This window comes from Panthera leo, chromosome D3, assembly GCF_018350215.1.
Source record: "Panthera leo isolate Ple1 chromosome D3, P.leo_Ple1_pat1.1, whole genome shotgun sequence".
NCBI classification, from domain to species: Eukaryota; Metazoa; Chordata; class Mammalia; order Carnivora; family Felidae; genus Panthera; species Panthera leo.
This window is the reverse complement of record NC_056690.1, coordinates 41428430-41449006: the sequence shown is the minus strand read 5'-3', so window position 1 is coordinate 41449006 and position 20577 is coordinate 41428430. Positions and strand designations below refer to the sequence as shown.

The following is a 20577-nucleotide window of genomic DNA, read 5'->3' as shown; positions in this document are numbered from 1 at the left end:
TTCCAGCCTCCGCATTCAGGCGACCAGGGCGCAGAGGACGCAGCCCTGGCCCGGGCACCACCGCCGCAGCCCCGGGAGCTCGAGGCCAGGGAGAGTCGGTCGGGGTCACGCTGAGGCGGGAATGTACCAGGACATTCTCGGCCAGGAGAAAACAACCACTCGGAAGACCCCTGCCGCAGGTGTCCGCACTAGCTCTCCTTCTTGGGAAATGGGTCGCCCCCCAGAGCGCAGGCGCCCACAAGGAACCGCGCTTCCCTCCCAACTTCTGGAGGGCGAAAGGGGCGGGTCCAGGGAGGCAGCCGCTGAAGCCCCGCCCCGCCCGCGCGGCCTGCCGGATTCGCCCCGCCTCCTGTGCGCGGCGAAAGGCCCTTCTTCCTCCTGCGCCACAGTCCGGGCGGCGGCCCTGGTCGTGGGTTGCACTGCGAAGCTCGCGTGGAAGGCGGCGGGCGCGGGTCCCGGCCATACGGAGAGCGCGCTGCGCGCCCCCTTCTCCCCGGGATCGACGGGCCGCGGAAGTGACGTGTGCAGGAGCAGGAGCTCGTTTGAATCGGTTCCCGGGTGATCCTCGCGCCCGGCGCTGCTCGGCCGCCGCCTCCGCCACTGAGGGAGGAGCTGTAGCGCGCCGGGCTAGAGGCCTCGCGCCGCCCCGGGGGCTGGAGCTAAAGGCGCCGAGCGGAGCCTGCACCTCGGCCCCGAGCCGGCCGCGGTAGAGGCCGGCGCTGCCGTTTTTTCTCCTTTCCCCCAATATGGCAGCGGCGGGCGGCGGCGGGCCCTCGGTGGGAACTGGAGAGGACGGCGGAGGCGACGGCTGCAGGACGGTGTACTTGTTTGACCGGCGGGAAAAGGAGTCCGAGCTCGGGGACCGGGTGCTGCAGGTCGAGGAGCGCTCGGACTACGCAAGGTTCCGCGCCTCTGTGTGTCAGGTACGCCAAGGGTCCGAGGAGGGATGCGCGGGTAGAGTTTGGGTTGGGAAGGTGACGAGACACTCAACTTGCTCACCAAGGGCAATAAACCTGTCACCTGGCCCTAGTTCTGCGGCCTTGGCTTCTCTCTGCCGGGTGCCCGCCATGCCCGTGGCCGGGCGGCTGGAAGCCTTGGGCTGGTCCCAGCCTCGGCCTGGGAGTGTAGAGCCAGCAACTCCGTGGGCCTCCCCCTGCCCTTTTACGGGGTTGGGGTCGGGGTGGCCCTCGCTGCCCGGGATTTCTTAACCTCGCGTTTAATTGGCCCGTGGCGACCTTAGTACTCTAAGCCCTTAGTACTCTAAACCCATCTTCCAGGAGGGAAAAGTCACTGTGTCTCTTTCGTGAGGAACTTTTTGTTTTAAAATAGAGAACAGAGTTGTAACCCGATGGCTCTGTTATGACTTGCGATGGTTGGGAGTTCTGAAATTCCTGGAGTCGGTTTACCTCAGGTTCATTAAATGATCCAACAATTTCCCCGGTCGTCCTGTCAAGGAGGTTTGTGGGCCCGCCCTGGCAAGGTCCTTCTTTCCCTGGTGGAAGCACTTGTCCGAGTTAGCTTCGCAGGTGGAGCTGCCCTTCTGGTTCTCTGAACCGTAGCCCTTGAGAGTTTTAGAACTAGCTCGAAAGGTGTCTGTGGGTAACTGTGAAACATCAAAGAAGGGTGTGTGTGTGTGTGTATATGTATGTATGTATATATATATATATATATATATATACATACATACACTATATATATAGTGTGTGTATATACAGTGTATATATGTATGTGTGTGTGTGAGATGTGTATATGTGTGACTATATATATTTGTATATGTATCTCGACTGTGTTAGTTTGCTCTAAAAATTACTGATTGTGTAGGAAAAGCTACTTTAAACTGTCAAGTGTCTTCTAGATATGTGGCGGTGGTGGTGCCTGAGCTTTAAAGAAAGGATACAGCCCTGTGCTGTTTTAACCACATGAAGTTCTTTTTAAGCTACAAAGCTACTTAGCTTCCAAGGAAAGAGAACTTTGTGTTGAAGCATTGTTTTAATTTGGTGAGGCTGGTGATTTAGTACTGTTCTAGACACACAACTCTGTGTAGTTGCTGAAATAATTGAAATCAATATCTGTAGAATAAGAGCGACTTAAGAGCAAGGACTTTGGTTTGTTCACGGCTGTATTCCCAGTGTCTAGAACTGTGCCTGGCACATGGCAAATGCCAAAATTATAAACAGTGCATTCATTCCGTGCCTGGAAGTAGCAGATTCCCATGTATTTGAAAACCGAATGAATGCTCATCTTTTTTTGATGAATGTTTCCAAAACCATTCCACAAAAAGGGAACTCTATGTTCATTATTTTTATTGTTAAAAATATCGGCACATTAAAGAAAATATGGAACAGGGGGGAGAAAAGGAAACCTTTACTATAACATTTATAAATACTGGTAGCACTTGGAGTTATTTTTTTGTATCCTTACCCGATTTAAAAAAAAAATATTTTTAACATTTATTTATTGAGAGAGAGCACGAGCGTGGGAGGGGCAGAGAGAGGGGGAGACACAGAATCCCAAGCAGGCTCCAGGCTCTGAGCTGTCAGCACAGATCCCGAGGCAGTGCTCAAACTCAAACCTAGAGATCATAACCCGGGCAGAAGTTGGATGCTTAACCGACTGAGCCACCCAGATAACCCTACCCTGATTTTTTTTTTTTTTTTATTGTTGTGACGCACGTTTGCATTCTATTTTTTCAGTTAATATTGTCAGCATTTTTCTATTTTAATGCAAGTCTTCATAATCAAAGTTTGAAATAGTTTGTTTCGTACCACTGTTTACATAACCAAATCCCTTCTTTTTGTCAACATTTACGTTACTTTCAATTTTAAGTAATTCCATGATAAGCATCTTTGAATACATCGTGTTTTATGTCTTTTTCTTTTGTTTAGAAACTTGAAAGTGAATTTTCTGTATCAAAGGTCAGGAATATTTTTAAAGCTCTTGATAGGTATTTTCAGATTTGTTTTCAATAACGTACTAATTCACTCCCTCTTTAGAAATAAATTCTCCCTTGTGAAAAGTGTCAGTAACTGTTATTTAGGGGAAGTATTATTACAGAAGTGATAACTCACTTTTAGAGATGGTGACTCACTTAAGTAGAACAGTACAGTCTTGAATTAGAATTCAAACCCAGAACCCATATTTTTTCTGTTATACCACTTTGCCTCAAATTAAGTTGTTATAGGGAATAGATATATTTATTCCATTCCTTCAGTATCTTAATTTGAAAACCAAACAAAATCTTTCTTTTGACGAATTCTTTCCTCCTCCTTCCCACTTTTTTCTGCTGGAAGAGACAAAGGTGAAATTTGATCAGAGGGAGAGGGAAGAACTAGTTAAGGAAAAAGAATGGAAGGCTAACTTTTTTTGCAGAATTTATTTATTTTTTTTAAATTTTAATGTTTGTTTATTTTGGGGGGGGAGGGGCAGAGAGGGAGGAAGATACAGAATCTGAACCAGTCTCCAGGCTCTGAGCTGTTAGCACACAACCCAATGCGGGGCTCAAACTTGGGGACTGCGAGATCATGACCTGAGCCGAAGTCAGACACTTACTCGACTGAGCTACCCAGGTGCCCCGCAGAATTTATTTTTTAAAGCATCATTAGATTATGTAACCTAATCCCATAACCTTGTCTCCATTACCTGCATGAAGAACTGCATTAAATTACTGAATTAAGTCCAAGATTACACAGTTAATAAGCAGTGAAACTGGGGTTAAATCTAGGTCTCTTTGATTCTGAAGCTTGTATTTTTATTTAAAAAAATCTCCACAGTGCCCACGTTATTTACTACAGCCTTTATTTTCCTTGTTGGGGAGGAGGCAAAATAATGCACTAAGTAAAAGTTTTTCATTAAAACTTGAACTAATAAGTGTTTGTAGTGCTAAACAGTATTATGTATTCTAAACTGTTATTTGGTAAAAGTTCACTTGGTGGAAGAAGGGAGCAGTCAAGAGGAAAGAAGAAAGTTGAAAAAAAAAAAAAGGAAGGAATAGATTTGGAAGAATCCCTTACACTTGTGATATGCAGCTATTGACTTCACCTGAGCCCTTGTGGCCTTGCAGAATCATAGAAGATGATTCATTTGGCTAGCTCTTCAGAATATATCCAGACATTAAGTCCCAAGTATGCAAACCTTCCCCTCCATCTCCAATTTTGAGGAGATGTTTACTTTTTTCTTTGTGTGGTTCCACTATACGTTGTTACTCTACCATGATACTTAAAAAAATCTGTATGCTTGTTGAGGGCAGGAGCTGTACCACTAGTTAGTTTATAGCTGTTAAATGAATCACTCTCTTCCTTTTAAAAAATTTTGGTACATAGGGTACACATATTAAAAATTCTGGGGGGCTCCTGGGTGGCTCGGTTGAGTGTCTGACTTCTGCTCAGGTCATGATCTCACGGTTCATGAGTTCAAGCCCCACGTCGGGGTCTGTGCTGACAGCTCAGAGCCTGGAGCCTGCTTTGGATTCTGTGTCTCCTTCTCTCTCTGCGCCTCCCCCACTTATGTTTTGTCTCTCTCTGTGTCTCAAAAGTAAATGTAAAAAATTTTTTTAGAAAAATTCTGAAGATGAGGGGTGCTTGGTTGGCTCATTTGGTGGAGCATGTGACTCTCGCTCTTGAGGTTGTGGGTTTGAGCCCCAAGTTGGGTGTAGAAATTACTTAAAATCTTAAAAAAAATTATTTTTCCAGAAGATTAAAAGAAGAAGCAAAAGTGGGTATAGGAAGGAATAAAATAGTAACCTGAAGAGAGTTAATAAACTTTGATAATATCTTCCACCATTGCTTAGCCTTGAAATCAGCTTTGAGTTTCTTAGAGGTCAAAACAAGGAAAGATAATTGATAGAAAAACTACAGTGTCTATAAAATGAAAACATTCCATTTGCTAGTGAAGCAAAGCTTTGATTTGAGAAATAATTTTCCCTAGATTCCTTTCAAATCCTCATAATACGGACAACGTCCTTAAAGAGAGGAAAGGCTGCTGCTTATTTCCTTTAATGCAAGGTAGGGTATGTGTTATTTAGGGTAATGCAAGCTGCTTTAACCAGTAACCACTCGGATTTTTTTAAGTTTTTTTTTTTTTAAGTTATTTATTTTTGAGAGAGAGAAAGCATGGGTCAGGGAGCAGCAGGGAGAGGGAGAGAGAGAATCCCAAGCAGCCTCCACTCTGTCAGTATGGAGCCCGATGTGGGGCTTGATCTCTCGAACTGTGAGATCATGACCTGAGCCAAAGTTGGATACTTGACCACCTGAGCCACCCAGGCACTCCTCAGATTTTCTTCTTCTTTTTTTTTTTCTTAGAAATTTCTCACTCACGTGCAGTATGGGTGTTACTGGTCTGTTGTTGATTCAGGGACAAAACCTGCACATTAGGTATAATGTCAAAGGACAAACTAAAGGCTAGTTTGCAGAGTTTCAGAACAATGGGTCGAAGTATGTAGTTTCTGACTTAATCTATGGATGAAATTTAAAGTATTTGAAGACTTTATGGACTCAATTTAATTAGCCGTTAAGAAAAGTTTAAAATTGGCTTTTGAGGAAGGTTGGACAACAGGTAGCTTGAAGGTGACCTAAAGAGATGGAAGGCAGGTAATTTTTATTACCCATTAAAGGCAGATCTGTCTGCTTTACCAATTAACCCAGAAAATGATGGGATCAAAGTATTCTTTTAAAAATGAAAAAACCTAGGGGCGCCTGGATGGTTCAGTCGGTTGAACGACCCACTTCGGCTCAGGTCATGACTTCAAGGTTTGTGAGTTTGAGCCCCGTGTCAGACTCTGTGCTGACAGCTCAGAGCCTGGAGCCTGCTTCTGATTCTGTGTCTCCCTCTCTCTCTGCCCCTCCCCCACTCGTGCTCTGTCTCTCTCTGTCTCAAATAAATAAACATTAAAAAAAAAAGCCTAATCAAGTCTCTTGCCCAAATAGAATGTTATTCTGCTTTCGTATAGGGAAAGGCAGAGTAAGTGTATCTGTATTCAAGGCCAGGTTAATACAAAACATGAAAGACTTTAGTTTATGTCTTGATAAGATAGAAGTTAGACTAAAAATATAGAGAGAGAAGGATACGCCGTCTTGCATAAAAGCATAATGAATTATGTAAAAATGTAATTTATATTTGCCAAATATCAAAGACTTAAAAATATTGAGAAAAATTATGATTTCAAGAAATAATTCTCATATACAGAATTATAGGTAAGGAAGACAAAAAACTTAGTATCTTAGTTGAATAATAACAGATTAATGGAGAGAGTGTATGGAATTATTAGATATAATTCAGATGCACGTAAATCTTAAAAATTCAACTTGGCACATAGTTTTTCAGTAACTGTAAGAACAGACTTTATTCTGCAGGGTACATAAGCACATGATCTAGCAATTGGGCACTGTAGAAATAAAGTAGTAGTGAACTAAAAAGTAAAGACTCATTACACAAAACTAATAAAGGTCTGTAAAGCCAGTTTTTATTTGTTAAACAAGTACAGTTTTATTCCCCATCAGTTTATGTCCATAGCTTCATTTCTGTAGGGTGGAATTCTATAGGATATGATTATCTTTAATTTTAGTAAAGTATACCAGATTGCTTTTTTTTTTTTTTTTTTTTTTTTTTACAGTTTATTTAAGTAACCTCTGTATCTAACATAGGACTTGAACTCACGACCCCAAGAGCATCAGTCACATGCTCTTCAGACAGGGCCAGCCAGACACCCCCAGATTGTTTTTCAATATAGTTGTATTGATTATCAGTCTTTTTTTTTTTTTAATAAATATTTATTTTTGAGAGAGCATGAGTGGGGGAGGGGCAGAAAGAGAAGGGGACAGAGGATCCAAAATGGACTCTGTGTTGACAGCAGTGAGCCCAGTGTGGGGCTTGAATACACAAACCCTGAGATCATGACCTCAGCCATCGGGTGCCCAACCGATTGAGCCACTCAGGTGACCCTAATTATCATTTTATTAATAGTGTATAAATAGTGTATTTATTAATAGTGTAATAACAGTTTCCCTGTGTGGAGGCCTGTACTTTATATTATCAGGACTTAAAATTTTTGCCGACCTCATGGGAATAAGTTGCTTTAATTTCTCTACTAGTGAGGATGAGTGTATCTTCATATTTTCTAATTTTTTCCTTTATGGCTTGCACTTTTTGTATATTTTCAGAAATCCTTTTCTCTGTCTTCTCAAAATTATTCCTCTGTGTTCTCCTCTAAAATTTGGGTTAACATACAGCATCTTTAATTCTCTTGAAATTTCTTTTTGTGTATGTTAAGATGGGGATCTTATTTTACCTATTTTTATGCAGTTATCTAGTTTCAGTATCATTCATTGAAATTATTCTTTCCGCACCAATTTATAATGTCACTTCCTATTTCCATGTATATATATGTGGGTCTGTATCACGATCCACTGTTCTCTTCCACTGGTCTGTTATAGTATATTTTATGTTACACATTTCTCTTACAAAAAGCTTCAAACATAAAGAGATAATAGTATAATGAGCCCACATTAACCCATCATCCAGATTCAACAGTTACCAAGTATTTTACTACACAAGTATCATTTTTGTCTTTTGTGGCATATTCCAGTTCTTGGTTCACTTTACTCCTAGCTTTTCACATGGATTTATTTCTGTGATCACACCATCAAAATTAACATCTTAAAATATTGTCTGATAGCTTTGTTCATATACAGGTATCTCTGATTATTTCAAAATGTCTTTTTATAATTGGTTTTTTAAAATCAAGATTCCATCAGTGTCCTCATGTTGAATTTGTTTTTTTATATTATGAATTTAGAGCATTTCAGCACAACTGTCTTTCCCCAATTTCTCAGTTTTTCTTGACCTTTGCCTGTTGAAGAAATCAAACAGGTTTTTCTTGAATAGTGCACATTATGGATTTGTGCTCCTTCATGGTGTAATTTAACTTGTTCTATCTCCATATGTCCTGTAAACAAGTTATTTTTAAAGGTTTATAAGCAAAATTTAGATTCAACTTCTTTGAGGTATGGAGGCAAAGAATACCTCATAGGTAGGTGGTGCTGGTACTTTATGTTACATTGTATCAAGAGGCATGTAATAAATGAATATTTCTCCCACTCTTAGCAGTGCTAAGATCATATTAGCATTCAGGTGGGATTCAGGTGGTTTCACCTGGATCCCTCCATAACAAAATTGACAGTTCATCCATTAATGGTGATATTTTGATTGCCATTCCTCCTGTATTTATTAGCTGGAATTCTCTACATAACAACTTTGCCTCATCAATTAGAGCTCTTTGGTTACCCCTAAATACAGTTGGTACCAAAAAGGCAGGATAAATGCTGTGTTTTTTCCCTTAATTTCTTTTTAAGTTTATTTATTTTGAGAGAGAGTGCGTGAGAGCACACAAGCGGGGAAGGGCAGAGAGAAGAAGAAACAGAATCCCAAGCAGGCTCCATGCCGTCAACACAGAGCCCTACAAGGGGCTGGAACTCAGAAGCTATGAGATCATGACCTGAGCTGAGATCTAGAGCACTCAACCAACTGTGCTACCCAGGCGCCCCTTTATTTTTTCCCTTTAGTCAGTGTTTAGAATAAGGAGTTGGTGCTTTAACAAGTTTCAGTGGGAACCAATAAGGGTTTAGTATCGCTATTGAAGATTTGAGTGAGTATCATCAGTCTAGTTGTCCGTCCCACCCTGGTGGCAAAGTTGGTCTAAGATTAGTCCATCATTACTCAAAGCAGAAGTCAGTCTTTTCACTTAACTATACATTGTTGTATTGTTTAATTTTAGAAAGAGCATATGGCTTTTAATTGTAAAGATATGTAAAATTTTAATGGAAATGTTAACTCATTTTTCTTATTGTCATTTTTTGATCAGTTGTAAAATGTCTATTTTTTGTATGTTCATTGGTCATTCATTTGTATTTTTTCCTTTTGATCATGATTTTTTGTTCTTTTCTCTTTGTTGATCTTCATCTTGTTTCAGGAAGGCTTTTGGTTTCCTAAGGATGCTCTTTGTCTCCTGTTGGAATTCCCTCTCAGAATTTATAATTTGCCTTAATTTTTTAAAGTTACTCTTTTGGAAGGGGTTATAATAGATTAAAGAGATTCTTTAATATGGAAAATCCTGCATAGCATGGCTATCCTTACCTCTGTGTTATAAATATTAACTTCTCCTTTTTTCTAGTACTTTTTGTGTATTTAAGTATTTATATGAGCATAAGTGTTAATGCTTCCTTCAAATGAGTTTACTTATGTGTTGACATGAAATAGCATGCCTTTTGCCTAGGAGGCCCTGCTCATATTAAAATTCTTTTGAAATATTCCATCTAATCATCATGTTCCTAGGTGGCTTTTTATATGCCAGTAGAAGAAAAAACAACCTTGTTAAGCAAATAGGTAATTAATAGGTAGAGCTGTCCTTACTTATGCAAAGGAAAAATTTTGAAATATTAAGACTTAACATTTCTTAGGCAAATACAGTAATTGTTACAGGGTTATGATATACTATCAATATTTTCATATTCTTATGAACTTGAATGATGTATTTATTTCCTTTGTGTAATAATTGATTTTATTCCTATTATTTTGGATAGACACTTGGCATTTCACCTGAAGAGAAATTTGTTATTACAACAACAAGTAGGAAAGAAATTACCTGTGATAATTTTGGTAAGCAGTGTTTGATGCTTTTATATTTAGTATATTCTAGTATATTATAGGGCAGTAACTATTTTATTACACAGATAAGCATCTAAAATTATTGATAATTTTGGTTACTTTCGTGGAGTGGAGGGGGAAACTGATTATATGTGCACAGTTTGTGTAGAGGTCATATTTTTCAAACAAGATTATAGAAAAATAGTTGTCATTTACGGCTGCAGAAGATGAGATGTTGTGTAATACTTGGCCACATTTCTTTTACATGGGCCCTCAAGAAGTTAATTCTCGCCAACTTAGATTCTTCCACTATCTTTTTTTTTTAAATTTTTTTAATGTTTGTTTATTTTTGAGAGAGAGACAGAGTGTGAGTGGGGAAGGGGCAAAGAGAGGGAGACACAGAATCCAAAGCAGGCTCCAGGCTCTGTACTGTCAGCGCAGAGCCAGATGCGGGGCTCGAACTCATGAACCGTGAGATCATGACCCGAGCTGAAGTCGGACGCTTAACTGACTGAGCCACCCAGGTGTCCCCCACTATCTTTTTTTTTTTTTTTTTTTATCCAATTAGATTCCAGGACCTGCCAGTTTTCATGCTTGATTCCTTTTGAATTTAGTTCCTTGTCTGATTTCCTGCGATAGTTTAACTTATTAAGAATTGAGTGTTGTAGATGAGTGGAAATATTTGGGCCAATTCCACTGTACTATCCTTAATAAAACACAACTGAATTTATAGATAGATCCATTGTTTGAGGGTTTGCCTGTACCATCTCTAAAGATATCTTATAGATATAATTTGCATATTCAGAATTATAAATTCATGGTGTTTCTGATACTAGTGTAGCACTTAAGTTATTACTTCTTAATTACAGATGACACTGTTAAAGATGGAGTCACTCTATACCTGCTACAGTCAGTCAATCAGTTACTACTTACAGCTACAAAAGAACGAATTGACTTCCTACCTCACTATGACACACTGGTTAAAAGTGGCATGTATGAATATTACGCAAGTGAAGGACAAAATCCTTTGCGTAAGTATTACATCTGTACTAATTTTGACAAACTATTACTATACTTTATCCCTTGACCACATGTTGCATTCCTTCACTTTTTAAAAATTCTGTTTCTACTTTATTAGAAGATATGACTGGTCATTGTGAACTTCCTAGCTTCAACCTCTTCATCACAATATGTTTCTTTTTCTATCTAAGTCTTCTTCAGAGTAAAGATACCTCTCTTTTAAAACTAATCTAGTTAGTATTACAATTTCTTCCACTTTAACGTATAAGAAATATTGTACCTACATATCTTTCCATCTCTTGTATACTCTGATTTATTCTTCCTGGCTTCCTGTAGACCTCTCCTAATTGAGAAAATTTTTTTTTTATGTTACAAATTTGTATACCTGAACTGCACAAGTAAGTGGTTTTTGGTCTGGTCTCCATTTCTTGTTTCTTTCTACCATTACTTCTCACCACTTTTATCCTACCTTTGGATTGTTTGCTAATGACCTTTATATAAATCAGTTGATTTAGAGAGTCTTTTCTGTCTGGATCCTGCCAATGTGTTCAGTACTACTTAGATATTCATTATAAACTTATTAAAAATATTTTTCTCGTTGTATGCATTATAGTTTGTAGGAAATTAGAATACATAGATAAGTAAAGAGAACATAGAGAACATCATATCTCTACCACACAGATATAACTACCACTTACACTTTGGTGTTTATCATTTCAGACCCTTTCATAACTTTTTTAGTGGTTTTATATGGTACATACTTCTTTAATCTACTTTTTTGTTTAAAATAAAATGAACATGTTTAATATATATGTCAGTGTATATTTGTTTTTAGTGTTTATACATTATTTACATAAATTTCTTTGAACAGTGTTCTACTGTTAGACATTTAGGTTGTTTTTAGTCTTTTTTATGTGACACATGACTGAATATTCTTTTGTCTAAATCTTTGTACACATCCTCATCTGAAGTACTGGTATTACTACTGTCAGCTGCAGTGGCAGGCTCTGTGCCAAATGCTTTATGAACATTATCTCATTTAATCCTTAATCCCATGTAGTAACTAATGTTAGGTAATGACCCTACTTTGCAGAAGAAACTGAGGCTAAGAGATTTTAGGTAGTTTGACAAAGGCCACCCTACTAATAAGTGTTGGAGCCAGGATTTGAACCCTAGCAGAGGAAGAACTACTGAACTTGAACTCCTAACCGTTATATTTATTACCTCTGATGTTCATTATATACAAGAAAGCTACCGTCTTATTTCTCCCATCTTAAAAACATCATACTTACTTGCACCAGCTACTGCCCAGTTTTTGTTCCCGTTTACAGCAAAACTCCTTAAAAGAGTTGACTGTATTTACTGTCAGTAGTGTCGCTCCTCTTCCCATTCTCTCCTTTTCACTCTCTTGTATTTTTTTTTTTTTTAAAGAGAGTGCGAGCCAGAGTACTCTCTACCAGAGTGGTAGAGAGTATCTTAAGCAGGCTCCATGCTCAGTGAGGAGCCCAACAGGGAGTTTGATCCCACAACCCTGGGGCCATGGCCTGAGCTGAAATTAGGAGTTATATGCTCAACTGACTGAGCCACCCAGTTGCCCCTGTAGTTACACTTTGAAAGTCTCCAGTGACTAAATCCAATGATCAGTTTTCAGTTCCCATTTTACTCAAGGCATTGACAGTTTGTCACTTTTTCCTCCTTGGTAAAATAATCTTCACTTAACTTTTGAGAAACCATACTCTATTTTGTTTCTACCTCACTGTCTTCTCTGTAGTCTTCTCTCTCCATCTTCTTTTTTTCTTCTTTTTCTTTTTTTCTTTAATTGAGATATAATTGACCTCCCTCCTCAACCTTCTTAATCTTGAAGTGCCTCAGGGCTTAGTTCCTTGGTTCCTTATCTTATTTAGTCATCCTATCCAATGTCATTGTTCTAAATACCGTCTTTATGGCAGTGACTCCTAAATGGAGGTGATAGAAATGGTAGTTTTTAGTTAAATATTGATAATAATGTCAGACTTCTCTCCTGAATCCCAGTTTTGTCTGTGCTGCCCATATGTTATCTCCACTAGAAAACCTAAGATGGGAGCCCTGATCTGATCAATGAATCCTAACTACACATAATTTTCCCATCCAAATTGATTATTGCTGTTTTTTTAGTTGCTTAGGCCAAAAATCAAATTGATCTTTCATTCAGTCTGTCAGAAAGTTCTGTTGGCGCTATCCTCAGTGTGTATCTAGAAATGACAGTTTGTTTCTTTAAACCTGATCTCGAGGAATCATCACTTAGATTATATAGTGAACTCTTAATTCATCTCTATCTTTTCATGCCTGTCCACGTAAGGTTTGAGAAGTCAGATTGTGTTACTCTTCTGCTGAAAACACTGATGGTTCCCCATTTCACTGAGAATAAAAGCCGAAGTCTTTTTAATCATCTATATGACCTTTGTAGCTCTGCTTTGTGAGTTCTCTGCCTTTGTCTCAACTCTTCTTTTTGCTTGTTCATTTTACCCCAGTTCCAGCTCTATACTTAGCTTAGGGCCTTCTGCTTGTAATACTCTTTGTCCAGATAGGCCCTGTCTCATTGCCTCACCTCTTTGAAGTTTTGTTTATTACCTTCTTAACAAAAATTAACCTGCTTAAGATTGCAACTGTATTTCCTTTGTGCCTTAACTGTTAGTCTCTTTGCTCTTTCTTTTCTCCATCACGTATACAACTTTCTAAGATGATTATGATTATATTACATTTTCCATCTCTCTCATCATTTTCCATCTTTTTAAAAAAAAAATTTAATGTTTGTTTATTTTTGAGACAGAGAGGGTGAGCAGGGGAGGGGCAGAGAGACAGGAAGACAGAATCCAAAACAGGCTTCAGGCTCTGAGGTGTCAGCACAGAGCCTAATGTGGGGCTTGAATTCACCAGGAGTGAGATCATGACCTGAGCTGAAGTCAGATGCTTAACCAAATGAGCCACTCAGGCGCCCTGATTCTTCCATCTTTTAATTAGAATGTTAACTCCACAAGATTAGGACTCTTGTCTGTTTTGTTCTATCCCTAGAATAATGGCTGAAAATAGTAAGTGTTTAAATACTTGCATATTGAATGAACTTGTAATTCTTTCTCTGGAGATAGATTTCTAAATACATAATTATAGAGTGAATAGGTAGTTCATTTTCAAGATTTGATATAAATTTAAGTGCCTTCCAGATTAGTTGTGCTAGTCATCATTCCTGCTGTCATATGAAAAAGAAAGTCTCCCTGTTTAAGTTCTTGCTTTGATTACTGTGACTTTACATTCCTAGGTCTTTCCCTCCTTTTGTTTCATTGGCCTTTGGTGGTGCTTCTTATTATCCTTGACCATATAGTGGATATTTCTTCAAGTCATGCTGCTCTTTGTTTATACTTTTCTCTTAATGAAGTGATCCAAGCCTTGACTGTTCTGTCAGTGAAGCAAAAATCCTTACCTCTGGCTGTTTTTATTCTCTCAAGTATCTGTTCTAGCTCCCTATGGGCTACCTATACTCATTGAGTTTGATGTAGTAGTGGTGGTGCATTGCAGCTAAAACGGAATGATTGTTTTCCTTCCCCTCTAAATTTTTCCTTACTGGTAAATATGACCATTTATCAAGTCTTCTAGAGCAAAGACTCAAAACCCAAAACCATCTTGAATTTTTTTCTTTTGTTCATTCATATTTCTGCAGATACAAATTCTTCCCTCCAAATTTCTCTTAATTCTTTCTTTTCCTCCCATTTCTTACAATGTTCCTCCTCCATTTTCTAGACATTACCATTGGCCATATCCTTTTATGTAATCTGATTTGTGGTAACTTCTTTGTAGTTTATAAACATAGCCATTCTGTAAGTGTTTAGACTTTGGAATGCTTGCTGGGGTGCTACTCTGTGGATTAATTTATAGTGTTGGGTTATGCTTCAGGGAAAGTAAGAGACATAAATTTGGTATGTTGCCCTTTTTAATTAAGGAAATAAAAGTGGAAAATAGTTTTAGTAGTGACCTTGAAGAAAAGAGAATATTAGGTGATAATAGTGAGCCATTAAGAAGTTGAATATCAGCTTGGTTGTTGTAGGAAATAATTAGCAGTTCTCTGTTAAACAGACATGTTCTGCCATTTGACAAGTTGCTGTTAGTTACAAGATTTCCATATCTAAATTAGTTCTTAATAGACACTTTTATAGTTGCTTTAGATTTGCCCCTTCATCTCTAAATGTGTTTACTTTTGACTTGTGCATGATGTATTACATACCACGAACTAGTATTTGATTTTATGGTTATGGTCTTCTGTTTGTCTTCTATGTCTGTATGTCTGTCTTTAGATTATAAACTCCTTGAAGCCAGGAATCATGGCTGGCTGACTCATGCCGTTTAGTGCCTTACAAGTACTGGTTGATGACTGCTTTTTTATGCGGTGGTGATTGGTGATGATGCCTTTATTATGTATTATATCATTAGGATCAGGATAATACTTTAATTCTAGCTCTTTGGAAAATAAAAGTGATGGCTTAAGGTACTTCAGAGTTTCTTTTACTTTGTACTTTTAAATGAAGTATTTGGGAGGGAAAAGTTAAGCAGTGATGTCTTCTCATTCTCTTCCAGCATTTGCTCTTGCCGAATTAATTGACAATTCATTGTCTGCTACTTCTCGAAACACTGGTATTAGAAGAATACAGATCAAATTGGTAAGAAAATAATACTATAAAGAAATTTTACTTTTCCTTTTATAGAAGTACCGTAAGTTCATTGTAGAAAAATTAGAAAATAAGGTCAAAAACTAAAAGTAGAAATAATTATTTGATGTCCCTTCATTGTTAAAATTTTTTATGTGCCCTTTTTTCTATGCATATATGTATATATGTATGTGTGATCTTAGCCTACATTTTGTTTTTTGTGATCTTCTACTTTCCTTTGACAGTATGTTGTAGACATTTGTCATATGAATATTCTGCAGTATAATGTTGTTATAGTTTCATTTATTGGTTATATGATAAATTATGTAATCTACTATTGTTGAACATTTAGATTTTTTTCTGTATTTTTGCCATTGTGAGGAATGCTGGCATGATTGATAGGTCTTTGTACATGTATCTAATTAGTTCCTTAAGCTAAATTCTGAGGTATGGAATTTCTGGATTAAAGAACATGAAGAATTCTAAGGCCTTTGACTTATATAGCTGAAGTACCTTTTAGAAAGTTGTAATACATTTACACTTCCACCAGCAATGTGTGAGTGAGCCCATTGAATTACTTCTTTAATGTTTAACTTTTTATATTTTTAATATTGATTTGACTTTTCCTGTCTTTGTGAACTTATTTCATAGCTTTTTGATGAAACACAAGGAAAACCTGCCGTTGCAGTAATAGATAATGGAAGAGGAATGACCTCTAAACAGCTTAACAACTGGGCCGTGTATAGGTTGTCAAAATTTACAAGGCAAGGTGACTTTGAAAGGTTAGAAAACCTTACTCACTTTTTTGATGGGGAGCTGGGAATTTTAATAAGGATGGGAACTCTAATATGTCTTTAGTTAAATGTGGTACATTGGAGGTTTTGACATTATCAGCATATATATTGTCAGCATATATACTTAAGATTTTTATATTATTGAGTTTTTATTATCAGTACTTAGAAATAGTCAAAATTACATAATATTTTGCCCTTCCACTGAAGAAATATTTTTGCATTTCCTAAGATACGTAGAAGCTATTATGATATATTAAGTACTTTGGACCTTTCACCCTTTCCTTACTAAAGTTTGATGAGAGCTTTGTGGTCTCTAGAGCAGTAGGATGGTTTTAAACTAGGCTTTAGAAATCACCCAGTGTGACTTACAGAGTGTCTAATGAACCACATTTAGTTCTGTTGAGTTCACCATTGCTCTACTTGACAGGTCTCTGCTTAATAAAACATTCACAGCTGTTAGTGAATAGTGTCTAGTCAAGAGTTTTGTATCAGAATATGCTTATAGAAAATATCCTGAATGAGAATGTTACAGGGGAAACAAAATATACTAGAAGTTGTCAGGGTTATAAAGATAGGTCTTTGGGATATTAGCTGAATTCTAGTAAGAACTGTGACCCACAAGTCTTTTGGTATTTTCAGCTATGTTGTGTACTTCAGGTAGCACACTTGGGAAGAATCTGTTGTTGTTGTTATTATTATTTTTAAGTAATGTTTGTTCGTGTCCTATTTTTTCTTTTTGTCATGTCAAGGAGAATCAGTCAAATTTAGGGATTAATCTTAATATTGTTAAAAATTAATATAGTTCGCATATTTGCCTTCTTGTTTCTGAAATTTCAGCACCCACAATTTTTATCAAATTTGTACATACTTACAGTGTCATGGTTAGAGGCCATATAGTGAAGACAGTCTCAGAAATCATTTGGCTTGGTTTGAATCTAGCCTTAATAGTTGCAGGACATTGGTCAAGGTATTTTACTTCTTTGGGTTTCAGTTTACATCTGTGTAAAATGTGGATAAAACCTCATGAGGTTTTGTGAAAACCAAGTGAGTTAGTACACTGTAAAATCCTTAGAATAGAGCTTGGTTTATGGTAAGCAATGAGTAAATACAAGCTCTATAAGCTATCATTTTAGTTACTACTTTCTCATTGTTACCCTCAGACTTTTCTACAACCATTCTTTTTCATTATATTCATGAGTACATGTCATTTCAAGGATTTATAAAGTATCCACAGAGAAGGCAAAGACCATTGTCTTTTATAATGTAAGGATAGAATTTAGCATGCAATAGAAATATTAGGTATAAGGGAAAGGAGGACAAATAGTAGATTGGGCAAAAAAGGTAGAAAAATGTCATTTAAATCAAATGGAAGAGTAGAAACTATAGTGTTAGATTAAATTTTATCTGGATTCATGGAACATGGACTCTCATTTTTCTCTAGGTCTTAGCACAATGTAAACTTTTAAACTTAAGTCAAATGTTAGGGAAATTTAAAATTTTTAACAGTCATTTATTTATTTTGAGAGAGTGCGAGTAGTGGAGAGGGAGAGAGAGAATCCCAGGCAGCCTTCATGCTCAGCGTGGAGCCTGACATGGGGCTCGATCTCACAAGTCATGAGATCATGACCTGAGCTGAAATCAGGAGCCGGACACACTCAACCAACTGAACCACCCAGGCACCCCAAGACATTTTATTTTTTGGTAGAAAGCTAAGTGTTGCTGGTTTTGGTCCTAGCATTTTAGGTATCACTAAACAATCAGTTGTTGTAGCTACTATATACTCATAGTCTTTGAGTCTAATATCGGTCCCTTGACCCACCCACTCTGATTTTTGTTAACATCAGATGTTAACAAAGCTTATTCCCCTAGCTTCTGCTCCTGTAGAAGAAGATTATCAGTTGCTTTACTATTTCCAGTTTAGTTTTTACTGGATACAAGAGTGGATGTCATAGGACACAGGCTATGAAAGACAAGGACAGCCTAAAATATAAAACAACTGACTCTCTTGGCCTGTAGGTTTTGTTGTAGAGAGAAAAACAGAAGTAAAACACACAAAAAATTTATAAGCATTCCAGTCATGGATTATTGCTGTTAAGAAAATATTGGTGGGGAGAGAGGCGCCTGGGTGGCTTAGTCCGTTAAGCATCCAACTCTTGACTTCAGCTCAGGTCATGATGTTACGGTTCGGTTCGTGGGATAGAATGCCTCATTGGGCTCCAGGCTGAGCATAGAACCTGCTTGGGATTCTCTCTCTCATTCTCTCTCTGTTTCTCCCTCGTTCACTCTTGCTCTCTGTCAAAATAAATGAATAAACATTAAAAAAAAAAAAAAATCAGGGGCGCCTGGGTGGCTCAGTCGGTTAAGCGGCCGACTTCAGCTCAGGTCATGATTTCATGGTCCGTGAGTTCGAGCCCCGCGTCGGGCTCTGTGCTGTCAGCTCAGAGCCTGGAGCCTGTTTCAGATTCTGTGTCTCCCTCTCTCTGACCCTCCCCCGTTCATGCTCTGTCTCTCTCTGTCTCAAAAATAAACGTTAAAAAAAAAAAAAAAAAATCAGGTGATGTGTTAGAGCCTGATGGGCATCTCTTAAATTAAAATCATTAGATAAGAGGGCCTCTTTGAGATTACATTGGTTGAGACTTGAATGATTAAAAGAAAATAGCCAAGTGAAGATCTGGGGGAAGAATATTCCAAGTAGAAAGAATACCAGCAAAGACAAAGACCTTGAAAGTATTATCAGCTTGTTTTGATTGGGACAGAGCAAGGAGACAAGTGTGGTTAGACCACAGTATATGGAGGGGAGAATAGAGGGAGATGAGGTGAGAGTTGTTACTTGCCAAAATTCTTTATAACTCCTGCTCAACCTTGGTACTCCTCTTCCACCCACCCTTTTTATTTTGAAAAAGTTAAAGCTAACAGGTTGAAAGAGCAGTATTAGCATGCACGTATCTTTCACCTAGATTTATTTGCTAAATAACACTTTGTCACATTTGTTATCTTCTGTGTATATGCATACTCACATTCCCTTCCTAAATCATTTTAAAAATTAGATTCTTTATGAAATTTCACTACTAAATACTGCAGCAAGTATCTCTTTCACAGGGATATTCTCATAATGATAATACCATTATCACACCCAAGAAATTTATCATTGATTCAAAGTATATAATGTTGATATTCAAGTTTTTCCCCTTTGTTATGTCTCTATGTTCTCCTTTACTCTACAATAATTTGTCACATATATGTCTTTAACAATACTAGTTTTTTGTGGAGTTCAGGCTAGTTGTAGAAAGGTTCAAAACCTGGATCTGGGGGTGCCTGGGTGGCTCAGTCGGTTGAGCGTCTGACTTCAGCTCAGGTCACGATCTCACGGTTCGTGAGTTTGAACCCCGCGTCAGGCTCTGGGCTGATGGCTCAGAGCCTGGAGCCTGCTTCCGATTCTGTGTCTCCCTCTCTCTCTGCCCCTCCCCCATTCATGCTCTGTCTCTCTCTGTCTCAAAAATAAATAAACATTAAAAAAAAAAACAAAAAAAAAACCTGGATCTGAGTGTTTCTTCAGCACTATTCTTTTCCTCAGCAGTTTATGAACATTGTCATACAGAAAAGTTGAAATTCTACAGTGATAACCCAGATATTCATACCTACATTCTTTTTTTTTTTTTTAAATATAATTTATTGTCAAATTGGCTTCCATACAACACCCAGTGCTTATCCCAACAAATGTCCTCCTCAGTGCCCGTCTCATACCTATTTTCTACCATTGACTGTTGCTTTCCCACTAGTCTATCCTACCGATCTTCAGTTCAGGTTTTAAAATTTAATTCAAAATAAATTACAGATATCTGTAAACTTTTTCCTAATGCTTAAAGCATTGATACCATTACTAGAGTCCGTTTCTTTTGAGGTAAAATTTATATGCAGTGAAATGCTCACATCTGTCTGAAGCTTTTCATTGGATTTCTTTATTTTTTATGGTTCTATAATTTACATACCATAAAATTCACCATATTAAAGTGTACAATTTAGTAGTTTTGAGTATAGTCACAAAGTTGTGCATCATCACCACTAATTCCAGAACGTTTTCATCACTCCAAAAGAAAAGAAACCTTTACTCATGGTGGTCACTTGTGTGTCCCCTCACCATCTCCCTCACTCTTAGCAGTCGTTAATGTGCTTTCAGTAGTTGTTAGTCTAATTTTTAGTTGTTTTTGTAGGGATTACAATTAACATTTTACAATCCAGTTTGGATTAATAGCAATTTACTGTCTGGAATATACAAAGAATTTGCCTCTATATGGCTTTATTCTCCTCCTACTCCTTTGTGTTATTTTTATATAAGTGACATCTTTATACATCATAGTTGCATCAACATAGTTTTATAGTTACTGCTTTATGCAGTTATCTTTTAAATCAGAAGGGGGAAAAATCAGAAAGGATGTAAAAAGCATCATCTT

At 37.8% G+C, this 20577-nt stretch overlaps 1 protein-coding gene across 4 annotated transcripts in view; it reads left to right on the top strand.

Moving 5' to 3' along the window:
- The first annotated feature begins 419 nt into the window (after positions 1-419).
- The window catches only part of SMCHD1 (structural maintenance of chromosomes flexible hinge domain containing 1), a 167728-nt gene continuing 147570 nt past the window's right edge, over positions 420-20577 (top strand). For all 4 annotated transcript variants that reach the window (XR_006195121.1, XM_042909996.1, XM_042909997.1 and 1 more), the window contains exons 1-5: positions 420-923; positions 9573-9648; positions 10506-10667; positions 15262-15344; positions 15984-16114. Coding sequence is in view for 3 of the 4 variants with exons in the window: in XM_042909996.1 (XP_042765930.1) it covers positions 747-923; positions 9573-9648; positions 10506-10667; positions 15262-15344; positions 15984-16114 (629 nt within the window). In the remaining variant the exon portion in view is untranslated. The remainder of the gene's footprint in view (positions 924-9572; positions 9649-10505; positions 10668-15261; positions 15345-15983; positions 16115-20577) is intronic.